Genomic DNA, 23,321 nt, shown 5'->3' with positions numbered 1-23,321 from the left:
TTTGGAAGCTGAGCGTCTGAAGTTGAGGTCTGAGGGCAGGTTAAGTGGTGGATCTGTTAATCTGTCTCAAGGTGGTAATGGGTTTTCTGGACATAACTTGGTTAACATGTTGAAGCTGTTACCTAAGTTTAATGAACAAGATCCTGATGTGTTTTTCTCTTTGTTTGAGGACATGGCAGAGGACAATGACTGGAGTGATCTAGATTGCTCCATGCTGCTGCAAAGTGTGCTGGCTGATGCATTGTCTCGTGCCATTGATGGACCAGACTAACAGGAAAAAATGCCTACAGAGGTCCTGGTTGGATCCTCTGATTTAAGGGGGAAGGTGTTACGGCTTCAGTGGGTCTCTGCCCTTTTTTCCTTTTAGGGTTCTGCAGACAGGTCTCTGCAGGTGATGCGTGTTGCCCTGATTGGTGTTCTGCAGCTTTAAAAACTGCCAGGCATGCAGCAGTCAGGAGGCTTTTCCCTCCTCTCTCCTCAGAACCCCATTTGGTTTGGTTGGTATCTTTTGTCGGAGATTTGTTAGGTTTGTTTAGCATTTGCTTATTTCTGGTCAATTATAGGTTCTGCTTTAATCTATGTTGGTTTCTCATTACAGGTATTCTTTTTTCAGGGTTATTTCTTTAATATAATTTGATAAATTCTATTTTCATTCAGTTACTAAATCCTTGTGTGGTCTCCTTTTAATGTTACCCCATCAAACGAGCCTGGTGGACGTAACAATTTATATATATAAATTGAATATTTTTTTTTTCTATTTAAGGTTTCACTTTTAACATGAAAAAAGGTCATTACGCGGGGACGCTTCATTTGTAATTTGTAATCCAAATTTGATCATTAAAGGTTAGAAAAACAAGAAAGAAACATTGAACAAAAACTCGAACAGCGACACTAACGAGATTTGAGTAAAAGATAATACTCAACGAAAAAAAGTAATTAGTTATTCTGTATTCGCGCTGCATCGCCAAAGGAGGTTTGGCTACCTGGACAACGTGAAGGTCACGTGATCTCCCGGCGAAACGTCATACCCGGAAGCGAGTTGTTGTTGCAACGTTTTCATGGGTAGCTCTGTTCTCAGTGGAAATGAATGATATTTTTAGATGTACATTCCTGCCTATTGGAGTGTGAAATGTGTTTGTTATCCACACTGAGAGTAGAAACACACCAAAGCGCTTTCTGCTACAGGAAGCCGCAGCTGCTGCCCTTCTGCGCCGCAGGTCCAGGTAATGTGAGAACAGAGACATATTCGTGTAGTCGGTTACAGACGGTCTTAGTCTAAGCCGTAGCTTTGTTCTCGAGGTGGAATATCTGCATTACAGCGTCGGATATTTGCATGAGAGGCCATACTCTCCTCGTTTTGGTGTATTTTATTAAAAGGGCACCAGCGAATGTGGACTCTTGCACCAAGCTAAGGGGATATTTGACAGCATGGTCACGATGCTGGCATTTGGAGCCAGAGGACTCCTGGTCAACCTGAGGTCCACTCTGCAAAGAGCGGGCTGTTTTGCCAGATGCAGGCTCGTGCAGAACCAGCGGACATGTTTGATCAAAAGAGGACAGATTCTCACTCACATACCCAAGGTCACGCTGTGGTGTTGGGGTGCTGTCAGTGCTTCATCCTTTGCAGCCAAGTGCCAGGAAGCCACTCTTTCACCTAAGGCAGCAGACAGGAAGTCCCTTGCAAAAGTCCAAGTCCACAAAGTGATATTCTTTCTTCGTCTCAGCCTTCGTGCTTTGGTGCTTCTCTGCAAGTTTGGTCCTCTTCTTCTCCTTTACCCCTTAGCCCTAATGTCCACCCACTGTGCGTCTTACTGGTTGAAGGCCCTGCTGTGGGTGACCGAGACCTCGGGTCCCACTTTCATCAAGCTGGGACAGTGGGCCAGCACCAGGCGGGACATCTTCTCTCGAGAGTTTTGCGAATGCTTCTCCAGGCTCCACGTCAAGGTGAGCCCTCACTCCTGGGCCCACACCAAGAAGTGCCTCCGCACGGCCTTTGGCGAGGCCTGGAGAAGAGTGTTGGTGTTCGACAGCAAAGAGCCTGTGGGTTCAGGGTGTGTTGCCCAGGTGTACAGAGGCTGGGCCAGGGTCGATCAGGTGGAGGACCCGTCCTTCCACTCGATTGTAGAAGAGATGGAGAGAGAAGACCTGCTGGAAGCCTGGGAGGTCCCCGGCCTCGGCGGTGTGGGTGCCGTTCTGCAGCAGCCAGGGGAGAGCGGCAACGAGAAGGAGCGCCTGATACCTGTGGCAATCAAGGCAAGTCTGGAAATAGTACACTTACAATGCCTTGCTAAAGTGCTCATGATGCCCCATTGAAGTATCACCCTATTTTGGTTCATTGCAGCCAAAAACCTCATTGGATTTTATTTAAGAGATGAACACACAGTAGTGTACAATGTAGTTTTAATTTGTATTTTTTTTACAGATTAAATGAAAAACAGTGACATCATTTATACTGATGCCTTTTGTGCAAACTTTTGGCATGTGGGCCAAAATTGTCGAGTCAACAGTACTCTAAGCCCAAGAAAATAAAACTAAAACCAAGTAAATAATCCAATTTTGTTTGATTGTTTTTGTATTCAGTATAGAACCAAAGCTAACAAAGCATTTTGCACGTTTGCTGTAGCAAAAGAAAGACATCTAGTTTTCAAAATTTGAGCTAATTTAGCAGCCTCAAATTTTGAGGTCATTTTGAGAAATTTTGGCCACTTTGTTTCAAAATGGTTGACATGGTTAGTCAAGTTCAAATGATTAAATAAAAGTTGATTTGGGTGCAGCAAAGTTGACTTTTCAGCAAAAGTCCCTGAGTAAACATGGTTCTACTTATGATTCAAGATTGCTTATAAAGAAACAAATACTTTGTGTTAACTTTTTCCCTTGAAGGAAAATCATGTCGGTAATAATTTCACCCTAAATAAAAATATAAAGTCTCCATCTGCATCAACCACCTGTGCTGAACGGACCAAATTTGTATCATTCTTGAACTGCAGTGGAATTAATGCTTTTGCGTTCATTACAAAAGTATGTCATACCTCATATTTTTTTGCAAGTGAAGCGGAAGATGTAATTAATTTTTTCCTGCTTTCCAGGTGGTCCATCCAGGCGTCAGGAGGCAGGTCGAGATAGACCTGCTGCTGATGAAAGCAGGCAGCTGGCTGCTGCACTGCATGCCCGGACTCAAGTGGCTCAGTCTCTGTGAAATCGTCAAGGAGTTTGAGAAGCTAATGACCAAACAGGTACTTTAATTAGCATTTGTTTTGGTTTAGTTTCTTACATTAAATTACCAAACCAAATTTCTTTGTTGCATGAATACAGCTTAGAAATTTACCCCAGCATGTATCGAAGTGACCTCACTGGACGTGCTTTTACGCGTTTTACTGCAGATCGATCTCCGCTTCGAGGCCAGAAACATCGAGCGTTTCCAAGAAAACTTCCGCGACATGGAGAACATCAAGTTCCCGACTCCGCTACGCCCGTTTGTCACCAGGAACATTTTAGTGGAGACCTTTGAAGTGAGTATGTGGTTTCTGAAGATAGCCGACACCTCAAGCGTTATTCAGTAATTGGAAAATGTTAGAAAATGTCTGGGTTCTTTTTGTAGGAGAGCGAGCCCATTTCAAACTACCTGAGCTCTGAGATTCCTCAGGAGGTGAAGCAGAGAATAGCCAGGATGGGAGTCGACACCCTGCTGAAAATGGTGAAGCTCGGCAAACGTTACGACGTCGCTCGACTTGTGTTACTTACAGTGGCGCATATTTAAAGTAAGTCACCACTTTTATCAGCCATCTTCACCTACATCTCCACTGCAGGTGTTTGTGGACAACTTTGTCCACGGAGATCTGCATCCTGGCAACATCCTGGTCCAATATCCAAAGTCTCTCGCTGGTTCCAGTGACGAAGTTGGTGCCACCGGGGACCACCACCACCGCCACGGAAAGACCACCCTCACGGACTTGTTAGACACGGTGGTGGTCAGCGTCAGACCAGAGCCGTGTCCTCTGCAGCTGGTGCTGCTGGACGCCGGCATCGTGGCTCAGCTCAGCGACCACGATCTCGCCAACTTCAAGGCCGTCTTCACGGCGGTGGTGCTGCGCAAGGTATTAGGAACTTCAACTGTCGTTCAGTAGGAAAGTACGTTTTTAATGTACGATAATTATCAGATGTACGTGTAGTTAAGAGGAGCTGTGGGGTTTTGCAGGGCGACAGGGTGGCGGAGTTGATTTTGCACCATGCCCGAGCCAATGAGTGCAAAGACGTGGTGCTTTTTAAGAAGGAGATGGCCGAGTTGGTGGATCATGCCGTCAGCAACACCCTCTCTCTGGGAACGGTAGTTTTGCCTTTCGTCCAACTTGTTTTCTCAGTCGTAATAGATGTGTTGTAAAAAATAATGTAATCTTTAATTAGTTCTAATCTTTACATTTATTTGGGGGAAATGTTAAAATCTGTTCCGTGTCTTAACACAGTTCTTTGATTTCATTAGCAGGGTTTAAATGTCTTACCAGCTGGTTAAGTTTGAAGGGTTTAATGCTGTAACTCCTTGTTTTCGGGGTTTTTTGCTTCATAGCTCGGCTCATTTTTATTAAAAGAGTTCAGTGTTTTTGGTGCTACTTTTACTGATGATCTGCATCAGTAATGTTCATCTTTTGTCTGTTTTTAGATTCAAGTAGCTGATTTGCTCTCTAAGGTGTTTGGCTTACTCATCAAGCACAAGGTAAAGTACATTTCCTTTGTGATCTAAAGTTTTAAACTTACAAGTTTAACCCTTCTGATGATCAAAATTACATTACATGGAAAAAAAAGATGAGTTGAAATTATTAAGAGAGAGACTTTCCTCTGAATATTAACATCCAGAAGCCAGTGGGTATCTTTGCAAGAGATTTGTAAATGGCTTCATTTATTTTAGAAATAAAGGAACTGTTCTGAGTAAAGCAGAGGTACCAGAACTGTTGCCATGTGGGCCAAAACTGCCAGTTTGAAAGTAATGGAAAGGCACCAAGTTTAGATTTTTTTTTTGCAACTTTATTTTTTAATCTGAGCTGTAAACCATTGGAAATCTTTGTCTCGTTTAAGAGACGCACAAAACACCCTTATATATTTATGTTTATTTAAATCACAATAAAGGAAACATCAGTGAGAAGATACTTTTCTTCCCGGTGCCTCGCTGTTTGGGTTTTAAGTAAAACAGTGTGTCGCTACCTGATATTCCTCATTGATGGTGTTTTTCAGGTGAAGCTGGAGAGTAACTTTGCATCCATCGTGTTTGCCATCATGGTGCTGGAGGGGCTGGGAAGGTCGCTCGATCCCAACTTGGACATCCTGGATTTGGCCAAACCCCTGCTGCTGAAGAACTGCGCGTCGCTGCTCTGATGCGCACGCACTCCCAATCAGCAGACGCAGAAGACGGGCAGCTGCGCAGTCATTATGTGAATTTGCAGGTACTATGAGTCTACAGCACGTCCTCTTAGTACTGTTTCAATAGGTTCTCTTCAGAACTGCAATGCAATGTTCCCCGGTAGGTCACGAGATCATTTCATTACATTTCAGCAGAGTCCAGAACGTAAATACCTCACGGCGTCTTTTATGTTTAGTGGCTGCAACAACTTTGATTACTTTTGTTTACGCTTCGTCTCCTGCAGTCTGTATTAAGTAGGAGCTTTTCATACATGGACATGAACTTTAAAAGCACACTCACTGATGAGTCGATGCATTTTGCAGAAATAGTTTGATTACTAATCAGTGAGTCAGACACAGGATGCAGTCAGAGGACATTTCAGTAAGTATGTAAAATGAAATAACAGAATCCTAAAAGAAACCCAAGCTGTTTCTCAGTTGCCTGGTTTTCTTTTTAATTGGTGCCTTCCTAAAGTATTCCTACCCCTTAAAACACTTTTCAGGTTAAAACCACAAACCTTTTCGTATCTGTGAAATTTTGTTATACCAACACAACCAAGCTCAGAATCGTGACCTAAAACCACAACCACCATGTTTTTATTTTGGTTTAAAACGCCCGAAATGTGAAAAAGTGTGGTGTGGGTTAGCATTCAGTCCTCTTGAGGGAACATCTTGAGACTAAAATGTTTTCCGATTCTGTGTGAAGCAGCAGTCAAAATGAATGAGCATTATTTTCAAATTTCAGATAAAAGGGCTTTTTTTTTTAATTCTGTTGACATTTATGCACTACTGTATATCTGTTGTGGTTGAAAGGGTATGAATACTTTTGAAGGCACTTTTATCCCTGTAGTGTTTATCTTCTTTTAATGTTTTATGGATTTTGTTTTAGAGTTGATCAGAAAACTGTATCATTTGTACTGATGGCCAACTGTACTCAGTTTTTTGTATTTTAATTGCCTGTTATAAGACATGCTCTCAACATTCATGCCATTAAAATGTAATACAATCTATAATTGGGATTCTTTTCCTACCTTTGCCTGTGTGGTCTCTAATCGCGACAGTGAACTCCAAACCAAAACAAATGACTACATTTAAGACAAAAGAATCCATTAATCTGCAATTTATTAAATCTGTCAATGAAAAACAGACAAAACTCAATTCTGTCGATGTCATCAGGAAGAACAGTCAGCATGGCTGAGCGATGAAGATCGAGAGGATTCGGTGCAAAAATTGGGGGGGGAAAAACAAAAATCTCATCACATACCCTTTATTGCAAAACAGTTTTTCTTTTCGCCACCATCAACGGCCCATAGAGGGCAGCACTGTTCAAGTAAAATAAGAGGGGAGAGGTGTTTTTTTTTTCTTAAAAAAAGAAAAACCTTCAATAATAATAATAATAATGACAAAACAAATAAAAACATCTCTAATAGACAAACACAATCACCTCAGTATAAGACAATTTTCTGTTACGGTCACAACAACCAGAGAGAAGTTGTTTATTTTCCCCCCTATATTTTTAATGAATTAGTTTTTAAAAATATCTCACCATTTAATTATAATCTTTTTTTTTCATTTATTGCGAAAAATAGGCAACTGGATTAATTGTGATGATTCAAGATTTGTGTGTGTGTGTGATTAAGTAGACAGAGATGGTGAAACTTCTCAGAGTGTTGGCACTGAGACTAGCATTGCAGTACTCCCACTCTGCCACGAGGTGGCAGCACGAGTCAGTTTGAGCATTCCTCCAAGTTTCAGTCGAGGCAGAATGTCCCGTTCCTGTTTCTCCGAAGGGGAAGTCAAGTACTGCCAACAACGTTTTTTTTTTGTTTTATTTTCTCTTTTTTTGGAATGATACTTGGGGTGTTTGTCCACAAATTTGTCCACAGTCGCTTATTTGCGTTGCGAAATCTAGTTCTATGTACAAAGGTTTCAAATCCCTGAAAGACATTTACAAAGACGAGTGCAACCTTCCACGTGACCGCCCCCTTCCTGGGGAGGCTCAGGGAGATAGTCGGGGTTCCTCCAGAGGGCAAAAAGACGGATGGGTCGGTTGGGGTAGTACCAATCGGATCTAGTAAACGTGCCACAGAAGGATTGTTCCTAGGAATGAAGTCAGAAGAGAATGTCAAAACCTTGGAGTGAAAAGTGTCGATCCTTAGTAGGAAGGTGGAGGAGGTCACAGATACTTCCTAAAGATGAACTGAAACCAGAAACCATCATTGGCTTGTCATATTCCTTCCTGCCCATTCAGCAGTCTCTCCATACATTTCAAAATAAAGTCCTTTAACCCCAAGCAGACTCTTCTACAGGTTAATACTGATTGTTTTGATTATAAACCTTCTCTGCATCAGTGTGATGTCCTCTTTTCTTCCCCTTGCAGTTCCAGTTCAGGACCGTAGAGGATGTTAAAAAGCCATGTTGGGTGAGATGAGCTTTTTCTTTTTTTCTTCTAGGACTGGATCCATGGAAGAAAGCACGCTGTAAACCGTAAAGTCTGATGTTGGTTCTCCTTTAGGGTGGTTATATACGGGGGCATAGGCAAAAATGTTCATTCTCTCGCAAAATAACGCACACCCACACTCGTACACCCTTACGGGCTCCAGGTGTTCATGGAAGATGGAGCTCGAGGCCGTCTGTCAGCAGTGCAACAAAGGTTCTTGAGGACTCTTCTTACCGTGGAGGTCAACAGAGTTCAATAGTTTAAACTAAGAAGAAGACAGATGAAGAAGAGGCTGACGTCTTGATGCCAGAAGAGGCAGCGACATATTTGTTCTCATCGATGAAACCCATCCTCTCATCCTACCGTTCCTTTTTGTTGTAGAAATTGCCAGTAGCTTGTTTTTACATTCCCCATGTAGGAGTAAAGCCTGGTTAGGTGCGCTTGGAATGAAGAGGAGGGACGCAGCGTCTCTTTACGTGACGGCTCCACTCGCTGCCAACAGAGGTCGATGTTTGGGCTCACAGTGGGGGGTGGGGGGAAGGTGAAAGGGGAACGGAGACGGGGTGTGGTCGACGTTTGCGGCTATGAGCTGAGCCAGGGGTGGTTTAGGCATTCCCCGGCCGAGGCCCTCTTCTCAGGCACCATCTCCAGCATGGGCAGCAGGAACTGCGTGAAGTGGCCGGCGTCTTCGTGCGACCAGCCGTACTTCTCGACCAGCACGTCAAACAGAGACCACGGCTTCAGCTTGGTGATGTGCCGCAGCTCGCCTGCAGGGAGGCACATGGAGCATAGTCAGCGTTGGCACCCAAACAGAAGGGATAAATATAGAATAGATCTCCAATCTAATCCATCAACTGTAGCTTGTCCAGGCCATTCGCACTGCAAAGCTTTGCACGTTTCACACATTAAACATTGAGGTTTTAGAAGTTCAGCACCGATTTTTCCCCAAAGAAAAACAAGGGTAGACCCTCATAGATGAAAGAACACAAAGATACTTTGAACACTATTAATAGATGCTATGACATCTATTTGATATTCTAATAAAGGCAGTGTTACCTGTAACAACTCTTATTTTTCTTTAAAATTGTGAAATTATCCTATAAGGGTCTGTAATAAAAACCTGCATAAACATTTATGAATAAACATGTTTGTGGGCAAGGTTACTCCCTAGTTGGCATTGTTGGGTTACCGGTACCAACAGGGGTTTTAAAAGTTACGGTTTCAAAAATATTTTTTCCATCATACCGTTTGGGATTTAAAGGGCTTTTAATGACAGTTTCCACCTCCCGTATGGACCTGGGGGTCACACAAAGCTGCCATCTCCCCCATCTCTTACAGCACACTGCTGGTTAGCTAGCTGGAAAAAGCCTCCTACATTTTCCTCTTGCGTCAAAGAAAAATTGCTTGGAAATACTTGGAAGTCGTGAAAACCACAGACAGCCTTGTTGTTAATATTAAGAGAGCACCAGCAGACAAGGCAAGACTATTTTTAATAAGCTGTTAGTTAGCTGCTACTTTGATTTTTTTTTTTTTTCCTGTGCGATCATGCTACAATACTATGAAACCATGACTTTTTAGCCAATGTTATACCGTGAGAATCTCATGATGACCCAGACCTGCTCAGGAACGCAAGAAGAGGAATTATAGTTTTATCGTACTTGAACATCTAGGACAATGGTTCAGAACCCCAGTCTTGGTAAGGTGCATTCACTGACCACAAAAATATTGGATTTTGGGATTTCTCCTGCATCTTTTAAAATTTCAGTTGGGCCAAATAATGTTCAGGTCATTATAAAGGCAGCAAAGTTCTCATTCTAAATTCCTTTGTCTACAATTTACAAATGCGTTACCTTTAAGGAAACTAACGAGTAATAATAGAATGACTTTTTTATGGATTAAAACCTAAATTTTATGTTTAGCATTAGTGAGCAAGAGTCTCCCCGACTATCCCGTTTTGGGTTTTTTTTGGGTTGCAACATTAAAAATGACCAGCATGTGACAAAAAGGGACCCATGAGCAGCAGCTCTTTTGCTTTACCAGCTGCCTGACTCTCATTATTTTAGGTCACAGATATTATGTTATGTATTAAGATATTTACTCTATAAATTGTTTTTTCAGTATGAATCGATGGTCTGCCTGGAAATCTTATATAAAAAAAGCGACGGGCACTTTTTCGAGAGCCGCAATTATTTTACAATCAAACAGAACAGCAGCTGATTTCACTAATTACTTCACCTCCTTCTATTTATGGGATTGCTAATCAGTGAGGTGCTGCATCATTGTTGTGAAAGCCTGCAGAGTCTTGGCTGAACACCAGACTGACAGAAGGCAGATGGACAGAAAGAGAGAGAGAGAGAGAACAATGACCAAAGACGAAGATGCAAGTAACATGTTCATTATTGAGGAAAAGATGGAAATAGTTGGCTGGGAATGCAGCTCTGACAGGGAAGAAAGAGCGCTGAGACTGGTTAATGATGGGGCTCGACCAGTAGGTTCGCTTAAAACCACGGCTGCCATGGTAACCTCTTCACACCGTGACAGAATGTCTTCTATTTATCAGGCATTCTGGCTAGAGATTAAGAAAAATATTTTAAGTGCAATTTTAGCTTATGCAGGGTTTCTTTAAGACCTTTTTAAGACTATTATGGATGAAATTCAAGACCTCTATCGCAACAGAAATGTGCAAAAGAAAATTGTACATTTTATACAGTAGTGCTAAGCTTTTTTGCACAGAATGTACGTCATCACGGTGAGCCAGTGGCGAAGACAATCGTCCAGCCAACTGGACATTTACCAATGGTTGACGCAAAAAGCTACCTAGGTAGCTACCTAGCTAGCAAGCTACCTAGGTAGCTAGTTACTTCTGCTAGTCAACAGAAGTAACTAGCTTCTGTTGACTAGCAGCTAGTTACCATTAGCCTCAACTGCCTCCAGTTACAGAACCTAATCTGCATGCAACTCAAACCTTTGCCCGACTTATAAGTCGGACGAGAAAAATAAATTATATATGCGAGATTAAATAGTCCTGCTACAATAAGCTGTAAGACCTGTGATCAATGTATTTAAGGACAATTTGAAATTTATTCTTATAAATTTAAGATTTTTTAAGGATGCATAGACACTCTATGTTTTCCCAACAGTTCAATAAAAATCATCATGCATAAAAATTTTTAAAAAACAAGGTCAAGCGGCCCACCAAAGGCTTTGTGGCCCACAGGCGAACCCCCCGCTTTCCCCGAGGAGCAGAGTGGGGAAGTCAGTTCAGATTAACAGAGCGCCGAGAGATAAAAGGGTGAACAGTGAGACATCAAGAGCATGCTCAGAGAAGATTCAGATCTCATGACACACAAAGGAAGGATTTATGAGCAGGAAGGAAAGCACCAAAAACAGAACCTTAAAAAGTGAAGGAATGACAGAGTGCAAAGGTTATTAGCTTGATCGGACGCAGGTCTGTCCACTTACCAGGCTTAGAGATGAGCAGAGCCACAGAGGAGTGAGACATGATAACGGCAATTCTTACAGATACTTTCATATTTCTCTGTCAGATTTTTTTTATCTTAGTTAAAGCCCTGGTAGTCCTCAATAAACTTCACATCTTTACAGCTTACTTCACTCCCAAACAATCACTTGACATGGACGTAATATCTGAAGGTTGCTATGGAGACTGGCTGATCTCTACATTAAACTCTCAGTGATCTTTGGAGATATGTTTTTTCCCTACATTCCCCATCAGCCTCGTCACTGTATGTGCTCATAAACAGAAGTGATACTGAGCCCAATGCCGCTTACAGCTTTAACTCTACTTGTTATTTAGATAAAACTTTTTTTCAAAGATTTTCTCAAAATTTAAGCGTATGCTGATGCAATAAAAGCTGCATTGATTTAAAAGCTTTTTATGCATATTTCTCACTTTTTATTTTTATTTTTATTTCAGGCCAAAAGATAAAACGAGTTCAAACTGAGTAAACTGAGTTGTGCAACCGGGTAATTATTAGGGCTGCAACTAATGATTCTTTTAGTAATCAAATATTCTGACGATTAATCGATTAATCATAAGTAAAATTAGCACATCCTGCAGATTTTCCATTTCCACTTAAGCTCATTTTAAACAATATTAGAGATACATTAAAAATATAAAAACAAACAAGCAATTTAATTCCATTTTAAGTAAAAAAAAAAACACTTTATTGCCTAAAATGCAAACACTTTATTTGCATAAAGTGCAAACACTTTATGCACTATGGGTACTCAAAGGAATACCTAAAGCGTATTCCTTTGGGTACGCTTGATCATTTGAAGCAAAGTACAAATCGGCAGCTAAAGAAAATACTTCTATCAACAACAAAGCTGAGCCCTTATTACTTTAACATCAATACAGTGCAGGGCTGATGTTTTTTAGGATTAACCGATTAGCATTTGGATAGCAAAGGGAGATTTTTTTTTTTTCTTTTACAGAATTTGAACCAGGTGAAGCTAAAATTCCCAAATGAGTTTTGAGTAGAACAAATAAAGACAAAGATGTTTTTTTTCTATCTTAAATGAAAAAAATATATATTTTTTGTACAGTTTTGGCTTAATTATTGCTCTGATTGTGTTGTTCTTTCAGCAACTGGCTTCTGTTGACTACAGTTAGCAATTAATTGATTACGAAATTACTTATTTCAATTAATCACGATTAATCGTTTCAGCCTTAGTAGTTGAAAGAAATCAGTTGAGTTTACAACATGTGTGCTGCAAGTGGAAAAAAATCCTTACAACTAAGGATTTAGCACAAAATAACATAGATTTCGACCGGATTTTCTAAACTTTTGAGAGCCATTTCACATCAACGGCAAAAAGGAAACCTGCCGTGACTTCATACTTACCCGTACTCTGCCTGAGAGTTCCTATGAAAAAACAAAAGCTCGTCCGGCTTCTGACCCCCCACATTCACTTCCTGCCACCACCCAGATGAGGCCTCCACCCACGGTTCAGTTTACCTTTCTTGGAGAAAAACTCTCGGCTGAACTTCCCAGCAGCTACCACTTTGCGCGGGACCTTCCCGAGGAGCTCCGTGATCAGAGCGATGTGGTCTGCCCCCACCATCACATACGTCACAAAAGGGAACAGGCACGGTTCAGCGTGACAGCATGCACACACACGTCAACACACACATGCCGTCGGCTGCACGGCCGCCGACACACACTGCCGCCCCGAGGGACACGTTTGGAGGCCGAATACTGATCGTTTTGAATCGATACGCCCAATTGGTGGCAAACTGAAACGGTCTACTTGTGTCCGTTTTCTGTCCCTCTTTGACATCCGTGTGTCTCGGCGCCACCCAGCTCTCAGGCCATCGCTACCTCTTCTGTTGAAGAACTCCCGGGAATACTTTCCAGAGAGCGCAAAGTGCCTGGGAATGCAGCCCAGCAGCTCTATGATGTGGGCTATGTGGTCTTTTGGGGAGGGGAGAGGAGGAGAAGAAGAAAGGGGAAAAGCAAATAGAAAAAGTTGAGTGAAAGACAAAAAGTAAAGGGAGAAACGGAATCAATAAAACAAGAGAGTAAGGGTGAGAAAGTAAAAAAAAAAAAAAATCAGGGAGGGACACAAAGAGAGGGAGGAGGAAGAAGGAAACAAAAAACGACAATCAGAGATTATGAAGAAGGACAAACACGTTAATAAGCTGCGGCACCACGGGATGAGGTGGTGAGGAAATGAGACGAATAAAATCGAAATAACGATTCTGAAATAACGTGGGCTCAGTGGAGGGGGAACAAAAGTTGCTTCTGTGGAAATCGGGATAAAACCAACAAAGACCTCGGATCCTGGCGTCTTAAAAAAAACAAGAAAAAAAAAACAAGTAGAAAGTAGCCGACCGAGCGAGGAGAAAAACAACAAGATGAGCGAAATCAGAGAGCTGGACGAGATGAAGAGATGGAGGATGAGGAAAAATGTTTGAGCTCTACAGGAGAGAGAGTATGCATGCAGATAGAAACACAGGAACGAAAAACTAATGAGGCTCTGAGGCGTACGTTACAACCTGCTACCTTTTTGCTGCAGGGTTCGTACGTTTTTCCCGCCGTAAAATTCAACAACTTTTCAAGCATTGTACAGGTACGATTTTAAACTTTTCAGCACAACACTTTGGAGGTAAAAACAATACAAATGAACTAAAACAGGACAATTTCAATTCTCTAGTTTATGATGTCATTTATTACTCTAATTGGTATCTTGTGATAGTACCTTACATTAAACAGCAGAAGACGATTAAAATAAAGCTAAATGTTATGTTTTTAAATGTCTCTCTCTTACACACCTGACTGGTCCGAGAACAAAACGCTCATCTATCAAAAAGTTCCCCAATTTCAATAATGTTAATGCAAAAAAGAAAGAAAAAAAACTTAAGCCAACAATCTTTTTTCAATTACGCAAATAAGTCACAGAGCCACTCGAAATAATAAACATTATTTCCACGTCATCTATTTACTGAAAACGACCGATTTAGAGCGTTTCAGTTTGGATTACTTATGTTGAAGTAATTCAAACAAATTGTGTTAAAGCATTTAATTTGGTCATTTAAGTTAACACAATATACAAAGTTTAAAAAAAAAATTCTAAAAGTTTTCTGGCATTCATTAAAACACTAATAATTTTGGTAATTCTAACCGAGCTAAACAACTTAAGGTTTAGTCTAATTTAACTTCAGACAGTGAGGAAAAAAAGTTTTTATTAGCTGTAGCAAAATATCTGGTTTCAATGCAAAAAAAACGCTTCCAATCGAGCCTCAGACTATTACAAACCCCTGCAGCCTGAATTTTAAGGAGTTTGCACAGAAATGAAGCACTTCCCAAACCTTGAAAACACTTGAGTGAAATTCAAGCATTTCCAAGGATTTCAAGGACCCGCATGAACCCTGTTGCTAGGAACTAAATGACGCCAGCGGCGTGGTGCGCTTTGTTGGTGTGAGAGACGCGAGTTGTGGCGAGCAGTGAGATGAAGACGGAGGCACAGCGGCAGAGTTCAAGGTGAGGGTTTAAAGTCGACAGTGGACAGGAGGATTTGGGGAAAGGGATTCCTAAACTAAGCTTACTTCATCAGTTTATCCATTTACAAAACACATTGCTAAAACGATCTCCATTGCTCGGAATAATCTTTTTGCAAAAGAGACGAGACATCTTAATGTCCACGTAGAAAAACTGTTGAAGTTAATCAACTCGGAGAGTTTAAGCTCTCATTCGAACAATGGAGAGACATCATATATGTAAGACACTTTGCTGATGATGTGGACGTTCAGTGCTGGTGAAAAGCTGACAGATTCTTTAAAGGTGCGTTAGAACGTTCTTTTTTCAGGGTGTGCGCAACAAACAACTTCAGTGAATTTATTTTTCAAAACTACAACCTGGCAAGCTTACGCATAAACCCTTCCCCACCCTAATATTTAGCTAAGTGAATATTAGTCACTCCTGTTCACACACGTTTTACAGCCACCAGCAAATATAACAGAAAAAAGATCCATCAGAAAACAAAAGATCCATCCTCTTCATTGCTAAATTTTCTGTTTTATCTCTTTTTTTTGTAAGTCTGGAAAATCAGAGATAAGATATTGGTTCTTAAAAATTAAAAAATTCTGAGAATAGATGCTTATTGAAAATTATAAAGCTGTTTATAAGAAAAAAGAAAGAAGGAAAGTCATGTGACATTTGTGGCTCTAAATGAGTTATTTGGCTGGCCTGTGGGCAGAAATGGCTCTTGAGGCTGTAAATTTGCAGATAAAATTATTAATTACTAAATTATTAAATTTTGAGATGGTCTCAATCGCTTAACAAGCTAGAAGTGAGTAAAAACGATCAGATGTAATTATCCCAGGAGCTTGTCGATGGCTAGAAGAAGTGTTTGGTTGATGTTCAACTTGCTAAGGAACACATAATCAAATCTTAGCTGAGCGAATGCATCTATTTCAGGGTGCAGGTATAATTTTAACCACAATAAAAATAAAAAATAATTAAAAAATCAAACTTCGAAGCGTCCCATTACAGTATTTGAGAATCTCTGATGTTGTTTGTTGTGATTTAATCCCAGCCTGAATAAAGAACGATCCAAACGTAATAAAACATTCACTAAATATCCAGAACAGATTTCAATAATCTGGAACACATAAAATAAAACCAACTCGTACAACATTTTACTGAAATACTCACCCTCGTCCCGGGAGTAGTCCTCTCCAGAGTGAGGCTCAAACAGATAATCTCCTGTGGCCAGCTCAAACGCCTGACAGAAAACAATATGATAATAATGATAATAATAATAATAGAAGGGATGGACGACGTGTCGTCTGCGTTTTGGACTCGGTTCTGTTCACCATGCAGGCAGTGCTCCAGATGTCCGCCGGCGTGCCGTATCCGGCTCCTATCAAGACCTCGATGGAGCGGTACTGTCTCGTCTGGATGTCTTCTGTGAAGTGCTTGTGCTGTTCAGGAGAGGAAAAAAAAAAAACGGGAGAAGGATCACGTTGGCGTTTCTGAATCGACAAGAAATCGGCAAAAACTCTCCCCCTACCGGAGCATTGCTTTTTTTATTTTTATTATTCATCGAGCGTGAGACACCATTTCTGTTTTCTCATCAACCGCTTTCTGCACTTCTGCTTTTATTCCTGCATGTCGGCTTACGTAAGACCAAAGATTTCTCGGCTGCTGCTGTGTTTATAGCTGCTGGATCGCAGCTCCTGCCAGCGCGTTCAGCTCAGCAGCCTGGATTTAATGATTTCTGCTGGCTGAAAAAATTTTAAAAAAGAGGCCAGACTGACGGCAAACAGTACGACTGGAACGCCGTCTGATGGCTGTCGCGTTCCTGATCCTCTTCGTCTGTATTGGAGATGTTCGTTCGTTCCTGGTTTATTCTGCATAGGTTACCAATATGTGGAAGCTAAGTTTCTAAAGGGAGTAATTTGGTCCAATTCCACCTTAAATGTTAAATGCCTTGTAAAACTCATAACTCCTCTTACATTTTTTTAGATTGTGTCACATCCTATTGAACAACAATATAAATGTGATTGTGATTTTATGATAAACCAGCACAAAATAGAGCACTATTATGCATTTATTACTAATTATCGATATTGTTATTAAGTGTAACAATATTACCAGATATAGCATTTTAAATTCTTATTATCAATATTAATAATGACATTCATGTTATGTTTTGGGAAGGAAAAGTGTATGTGACTTTTCATTTCGTTTCACAAATGCAAATCTGAAAAGTGCGGTGTGCATTTCTTTTCAGCAACCCAGGGTCTCCATCACCTTTGCAGACTAGAGAGGGAAATTTTAGCCGGTTTTTGTCCAACTGAACGAAGATAATCAATTTCCATCGTCTTGCCACAAACTTTCAACTGAATTTAGGGATTGTACTTTGATTGGACCACTTTAATTTCAAGTGTGCTTTGATTTAATTACATTGTAGCGCTAGCAGTTACCGTTTCCCCAGCAAAAGGGGGAAACTACAAAGGTGCCCCACAGTTTTCAGATTTGTATTTCTAAAATCCTGCATCGCTTGTGAGCAAAACATTTGAAATTTAAACGCAATACTTCTGCACTTTGGGAATATTACAAATTTATCCTACAATAAAAAACAAAACCAAATTATCTCCCATCATAAGCAAAGCTACACTTATGATATATATATACATATATATATTTTAAAAGTATCTGATCTGGATATTCAACGCCAAACGCTGGAATGTTTTCCATTTTCATTTACCAATATTAAAACGTCTACAGAAAAACAAACATGTCTATGCAAATGTTCCCATTAAAAGTCCAGGTTTCCTCTCACCACCCAGCAGGCGTTTCCCAGGTCAGCGATTTTGACTCTGATGGAGTCGGCGTTGCGGGGGTCAAGCGGGTTGATCAGGAGGTCTGCAGCTCTGGCCCTGACTGGGTGTGGACAGAGCGTCACAGTTAGTGCACAACGTTCACCACATTCACTGAAACACCAATCAATGTATCTCGTCTTGCAGATGCATGAGAAAATTTCGGAAAAAAAAAAGAAAAAAAGAAAAAGAAAAATCCATTCTTTAAATTTTGTATATTTATTCAACGGGACTTAAAAACAATAATTGCTGTTTTCACTCTTAGTAAATCATATAAAATTAATGTAAATTAATTGTTTAAAAAAAGTATTTGTTAAGATTATCAAGGAAATGGTAATATGTTTGTTAATCTTTATAGTCACAAAATGGCCAAAAGGAAAAAATAAAATACCTAAATCAGCAAAAATTAACAGTATCTGATGAACAAGGCAGGGGGGGGAAATCCCAGCTCTTCTCCAAAATGCAGGGTTTCCTCTACATGTAACTGCTCAAAATAAAAGCTGCCACACCTTCAGAATAAATGTTTTTTTTTCTTTAATGCATGTTAAAGCCTACAGTTAAGCATTTATACAGACCATTGTCAGTCTGAAACAAATTAAAGCATCATGAAACATTAAAATTGACTTTATTTTAAAGAAAACACAACAGTTGGTCGTCTGACTGTGAAGATGGCTACTGTGCGCTGCGCTACTCTCAGGAGTGAAGTAAACTGTAAAGACGACAGTCCGAAGTAGAGGAAAAGGCGAAAGAAGGTACCTAAAGGAGGTTAAGTTGGATGTACTTTTAGCTGACGCTCAAGTGAAAACGACCCTAATCTTAACGTATTTTTGAACGACAGTAACGTAGCTAATCAATAGAGTTCAGACCTCTTCACTAACTGAGGGATAACTGCTGCAGACAAAAAGAGCTTACACACCGACAGACATGTAACCTCACATCAAGCAGCTGCTTCAGCAACAGTTCAAGGTAATGATAGTAAAATGTCAAACGTAGGTGGATGAGTAACTGGTGCTGAGTCAAGCAGAGAGGGACGAGTTTTGGTGGAAAACTTTGAATCAGTCTCTAAAACAGTGTTTGTTTGTTTGTGCAGCTATCTCACATTAGTTTGCAGATTTGAATGTTTTGTCTCTGTAGACATTATTCAGTGAAGTGTTGATGAAATCTGGGAAGGAGATCATTACAGATGAGAGGAGCTGACACCTTCCAACAAGGTAATAATAAAAACTCCGCTTGGATCCTTCAAAGCTTTCACACCCTATACTCATGACTATTAGATGTCTTTTGGAACTTTATAGAATAACTGATCTATTATCTGTATATATTTTTGGTATGTTGTTATAATGTGGTCTCAGCACTATAATATGGTTCCCTGTAGGTAAAAATAACCATCACAATATCTTACAAATTCTGCAGCTTTTAAATTGAATTCACAAACCCTGCATGTGCTTGTCAAGTCACTACCGCAGACTTTAAGACATGTTGCTGGTATTTCATGTGATAAAACGTTATAAATTAGTGCAAGAGCAAAGCAGAAGGGAAATAAAACATGCTTTGTGCCAATGCCTTCTACCTTTCGGCGTGTCTCCTGTGCTCGACGATGAAACGGTGCGACTGCGGTCCGCAGTAGGGCTATTTGTTGCGGGTTCTGTCCCAATGTCCACCGTCCCCACGGGCACCGGGTTTCCGGGCTCGGGGTCCAGAGGCAGGTCGGGGAAGAGGGGCACGGCGGCGCGGTGCTGCTCGCTGGAGCCGTTGGTCAGCGCCGGCTCGGCCACTTCGCCGTTGTACATCTCGTACCCGGAGCTGAGCGAGATGTCCCGGTCCGTGTAGCTGAGCTCGGACTCCACCAGGGGGCAGAGGATGGGCTCGGGTGTGGGCGAGGGGGTGGGCGGCGTGCCGGGGTTTTGTCTCAGCGACTCGGAGACCAGCAGGACGTGCCCGTTAGTTTTAGCTGAGTTGGTTTTAGTGATCTGCGGTTTAACCGGAGAGGTGCTGTCCGTGAAGAGGTCCGCCGTCGTCGTCGTCGTATCGTCGTCGTCTTCTTCGTCGTCATATATCTCCTCGTACTCCTCCCCCTCCTGCTCCTTTGACTCCTCCTCTTCCACAGCTGCCTCCTCCTCCTCCTCGGCTTTGCTCTCAGTCTTTGGTGCCTCTGTTCCGATGTCTCCATCCTCCTCCCGTTTCTCCTCCGCCTGTTCTTCCTCTACCTTTTCCTCCGTCTCCTCCTCCTCTTCCTTCACATTCTCATTTTCTGTCACTTTCAGTGGCTCCTCCTCCTCTTCTTCCTCCTCCTCCTCCTCCGCTTGTCCTGAATCTCCATTACCTTCTTCTGAGGCAGGGGGTATGGGGGCGTCTTTTTCAGCGACAGGCGTGGGCTCCTCCTCTTCTTCTTCTTCCTCTTCCTCCCCCTCCTCTTGCTGGCTATCAGCGGGGATTTGTGGCGTTTCGCTTTGCTCCTGGGGAGGCGCTGCGCCTAATACGAAGACAAGGGCAGAAAAACAGCAAGTGGGTGGAAAGGGGATAAACAGCAAGTCCAGTCAAAGACAACGTAGGCGAACGGAGGCAAACTAGAGCGAGTACGAACATGAAAGAGACGGGGACGGGAGTGGGAGGGGGCGGAGGAGGCAGACGGAGAAAATGTTTGTTTCTGTGAATCAGCTTGGAGCTGATCCACATCCTTCCCATTCACAGGCAGCACAAAACTGCATCTGCATGCTGACGGGCTGGATCACAAACCGTGCTTCCATTCCAGTTGTCGAAGCAAATTTTGAGACGATTTTTAAAGTACAACAACGTTTCCAGGCATGTTTCTGTCACCTGGTTTGAACCGAATCAAACACGCCACAGAAAGCATCATTCCATCAGATATAAATATCAGAAATATTTACATTTTGTGTTTAAGATGAAAGACAATTTTTTGTCTACATTTATATGAACGTCTCAAGTGGCATTTTTAGTTTCGCCTGTTTCAAATTCTGTAACAAGAAAAAAAAATCTCCAGTTGAGATTAATCCCCAAAAAATAATCAACAAATTATCTCTACACTGTGTTTATTTACGTTAAGTCAAACAGAAGGGATGGAACTTTTTTCACCATGTTGACATTGGAAGTAATTCTTTAGCCTTTCCTACAAAAGGCCAAGCAAACGCTAAGGGAATGCTGCTATTGCACTTTTGGCAATTTTATTTTCATTGTCTTAAAAATAAAAGGAACTGAATCATTTATTAGCATTTTTTAAATTTATGTCTAATATTGTATGAAATGCGCTTTAGTGGTTAAATGAAAAAACTGCATGATCCTATTGATCGATTAGTTGTTAGAATAATCGATTAGTATTATTGTTATCTGCAGCCTCTTGCTGACTCCGTTACGCCGTTTTCCTGGTCGTAAAAAGGTCTGAACCTCGGTGGATCCGGCGTTGTTCTTTAAAGTCCCGACGAATGATAATCACAGTTTGATCATCAACGGAGCAGCGACCTGAAGCACTCAGTAACACTGGTTCAATGAACGGACTGTCCTCTAAACGTCAGGTTCGTCTCAGAAAACCAAACGATTTCACCGTTTCCAATGAGAAAAGATTTCAAATGTGCAGCCACAGTTAGGCAAAAGAAAAAAAGCATGTTTTTTTTCTGCAACTTGGTAAGAGACAATCTGATGTTAGATTCTGACCCTGTGTGAATGAGAGAAAATCCACAGTAAATTCAAACTTGTGCACCTGTATGAGAAACGTATGCCGACATTCACACATTTCTGACGATTCACCAACAGAACTCACATGTATGGTTCGTCAACCTGACGGGTCTCTCCCTCTCTGCTCCCTCCTCCTCTTCGTCCTCTCCATCCTCCTCGTCATCGTCGTCATCGTCGCTCTCTCCCAGAGCCATGCTGGGTCCCAGAGGCGCCACCGGCAGCGGCGGTGGTGGCTGCTGCTGCGGCGAAGGCAGGCTGCGTTCAGCGTCACCTTTGTCGCCGCTCTCTTTGGCTCTCTCCTCCCTGATCTCGGCCTCTCGCTCCAAGGCTTCGATCTCCAACATCCGCCTCTCCAGCAGCTCGGCCTGCCGTTTCTGCTTCTTCTTCAGCTTCTTCTTCTTGTTCTTGGAGATTTTTCCCACCTGGGAATAGAAGGAAAAAGTAGATATAGCCATAAATCAGAGGAAAAAAAACCGTCGATATACACATATAGCATGAGAAATGCCAATGGTGGATTATTCAGTTATTAGTTTTGACTGATGAGACATGATACCAAACTCCACAACTGAAGGCTGTTGCAGAATTATTTTCAATCAAATCTGATCAAACCACGCAGGAAAATAATCGTATATATTCTTATGTTTCTGAGTTTCATAGTCATGTGGGTTTAGTGTCGAAGAAGAGAAAAAACTCTATTTATAAAAGGTCAAAAAGTCTGCCGATATGCAGACAGAAAAAGATAAAACGATGACTGTGTTGTTTAAATTATCTTGCTTTCTGACTCCCACTCAGCAGGGGGCAGCATACATCCTTTTTTAAATCAATCTCCCCTCCCCAGGCTCTCTGAATACTGTTTCATTTGCTTGGATCTCAGCGGCTTGTGAGCGAGCTCTGCTGACCGAGATGCAAACAAAACCAAATGCTTACAAACCAAAGCATGGACAAACCTGGATGTTTTGCTTTTAACTTTGTTTTATGTTGTGTGTGTGTGTGTGTGTGTGTGTGTGTGTGTGTGTGTGTGTGTGTGTGTGTGTGTGTGTGTGTGTTTTCTTCTTAGTTCATACTCACATCAGACGTACTCACCGGTTTGAGCTGGGGCGCTGTGCTAACTGAAAGACACGGACAGACAGACAAAGATGAGTGGCTTCAGATTCTGATCAGGCAGCAATCAGGACCTGCAGGTAAAGATCTGCTCACTGCAAAACAACAAACTTCCACGAACTTTGAGATTTTATGTGACAAACCAACAAGCAGCAGGTTTTCCTCTCAGGATTATGTAGCTCCATTCGTTTTACCTTCAGCTCTGAACAGCTGCTTCCCTGTCAGTCCAACCTTCCTTCATATTGAGACAGGCCTTTTTTTCAACAATTGTTTTCATAAAGGCTAGCTTTGTGGCGTCAGGGCTCCCGCAGGTTGCACCAACTCAAATTTAAGACTTTTTAAGCTCTTTATTAAGTTTAGCACCCATTTCTTCGCAGAAATGTACAAACTGGTGATAAATTTGAACTTACCCATGATGGATGAAAACAAGCTAGCTAGCTAGCAGCTAGTTAGCAGTACCCTGAACTGTCTCGAGTTGCAGTGAAAATGTCTGGGTGCGACTCAAACTTTTGCTTGAACAGAAAAGTCCTGTCGAGATAAAATTTAAGATCTGAGGTAACATATTAAAAACCAACTTACTTCTTTAATGATTTTAAAGAGGCACTATTATGTAAAATAGATATTTTTGAGCTTTACATCATGTTATTTTGATTCTTTCATGCATGTTTGAGAAATACTTTTATCTCCATGGCAACCACACAGCTGTGGGAAAACGCCTGGTTGGACCTAGCCCCGCCTTCAAGGCATAGCTCCTCCTCAGAGCTGCAGTTTCCAAGCTTCCTTGCTTCTGCCTCACAGAGCAGCCCTCCTTCACTCAGCTCCTTCAGACTAGCCAGCAGCAATTAGCAAATAGCT

The 23,321-nt window shown here is 41.6% G+C and overlaps 2 protein-coding genes across 7 annotated transcripts in view; one reads left to right on the top strand and one right to left on the bottom strand.

Moving 5' to 3' along the window:
- Positions 1–975: 975 nt before the first annotated feature.
- adck2 (aarF domain containing kinase 2) lies at positions 976–6,401 on the top strand. The gene is made up of 8 exons (XM_014971830.2): positions 976–2,253; positions 3,087–3,233; positions 3,381–3,509; positions 3,599–3,694; positions 3,807–4,094; positions 4,196–4,324; positions 4,655–4,708; positions 5,224–6,401. Exons 1-8 carry the CDS (start codon positions 1,429–1,431, stop codon positions 5,362–5,364), a joined length of 1,809 nt encoding a protein of 602 aa, XP_014827316.2. The 5' UTR covers positions 976–1,428; the 3' UTR covers positions 5,365–6,401.
- Positions 6,402–6,493: 92 nt separating this feature from the next.
- Positions 6,494–23,321, bottom strand: part of srpk2 (SRSF protein kinase 2) — a 68,413-nt gene continuing 51,585 nt past the window's right edge. For 4 of the 6 annotated variants that reach the window (XM_014973587.2, XM_014973588.2, XM_088006485.1 and 1 more), the window contains 8 exons: positions 22,434–22,474; positions 21,451–21,787; positions 19,246–20,148; positions 17,639–17,739; positions 16,167–16,274; positions 16,006–16,075; positions 12,808–12,900; positions 6,494–8,595 (listed from right to left, as the gene is read on the bottom strand). In XM_014973587.2, coding sequence (XP_014829073.2) covers positions 8,411–8,595; positions 12,808–12,900; positions 16,006–16,075; positions 16,167–16,274; positions 17,639–17,739; positions 19,246–20,148; positions 21,451–21,787; positions 22,434–22,474 — 1,838 coding nt within the window. In that variant the 3' untranslated portion in view covers positions 6,494–8,410. Of the gene's footprint in view, positions 8,596–12,807; positions 12,901–13,170; positions 13,264–16,005; positions 16,076–16,166; positions 16,275–17,638; positions 17,740–19,245; positions 20,149–21,450; positions 21,788–22,433; positions 22,475–23,321 lie in introns of all 6 variants that reach the window. The other 2 variants (XM_014973582.2, XM_014973589.2) reach the window with 1 other exon arrangement.

The sequence above is a fragment of the Poecilia mexicana genome, unplaced genomic scaffold (assembly GCF_051168715.1).
Source record: "Poecilia mexicana isolate PSO_F unplaced genomic scaffold, ASM5116871v1 scaffold_6, whole genome shotgun sequence".
NCBI classification, from domain to species: domain Eukaryota; kingdom Metazoa; phylum Chordata; class Actinopteri; order Cyprinodontiformes; family Poeciliidae; genus Poecilia; species Poecilia mexicana.
Note: the sequence above shows the minus strand (reverse complement) of the source record. Positions and strands in the feature narration are given on the sequence as shown.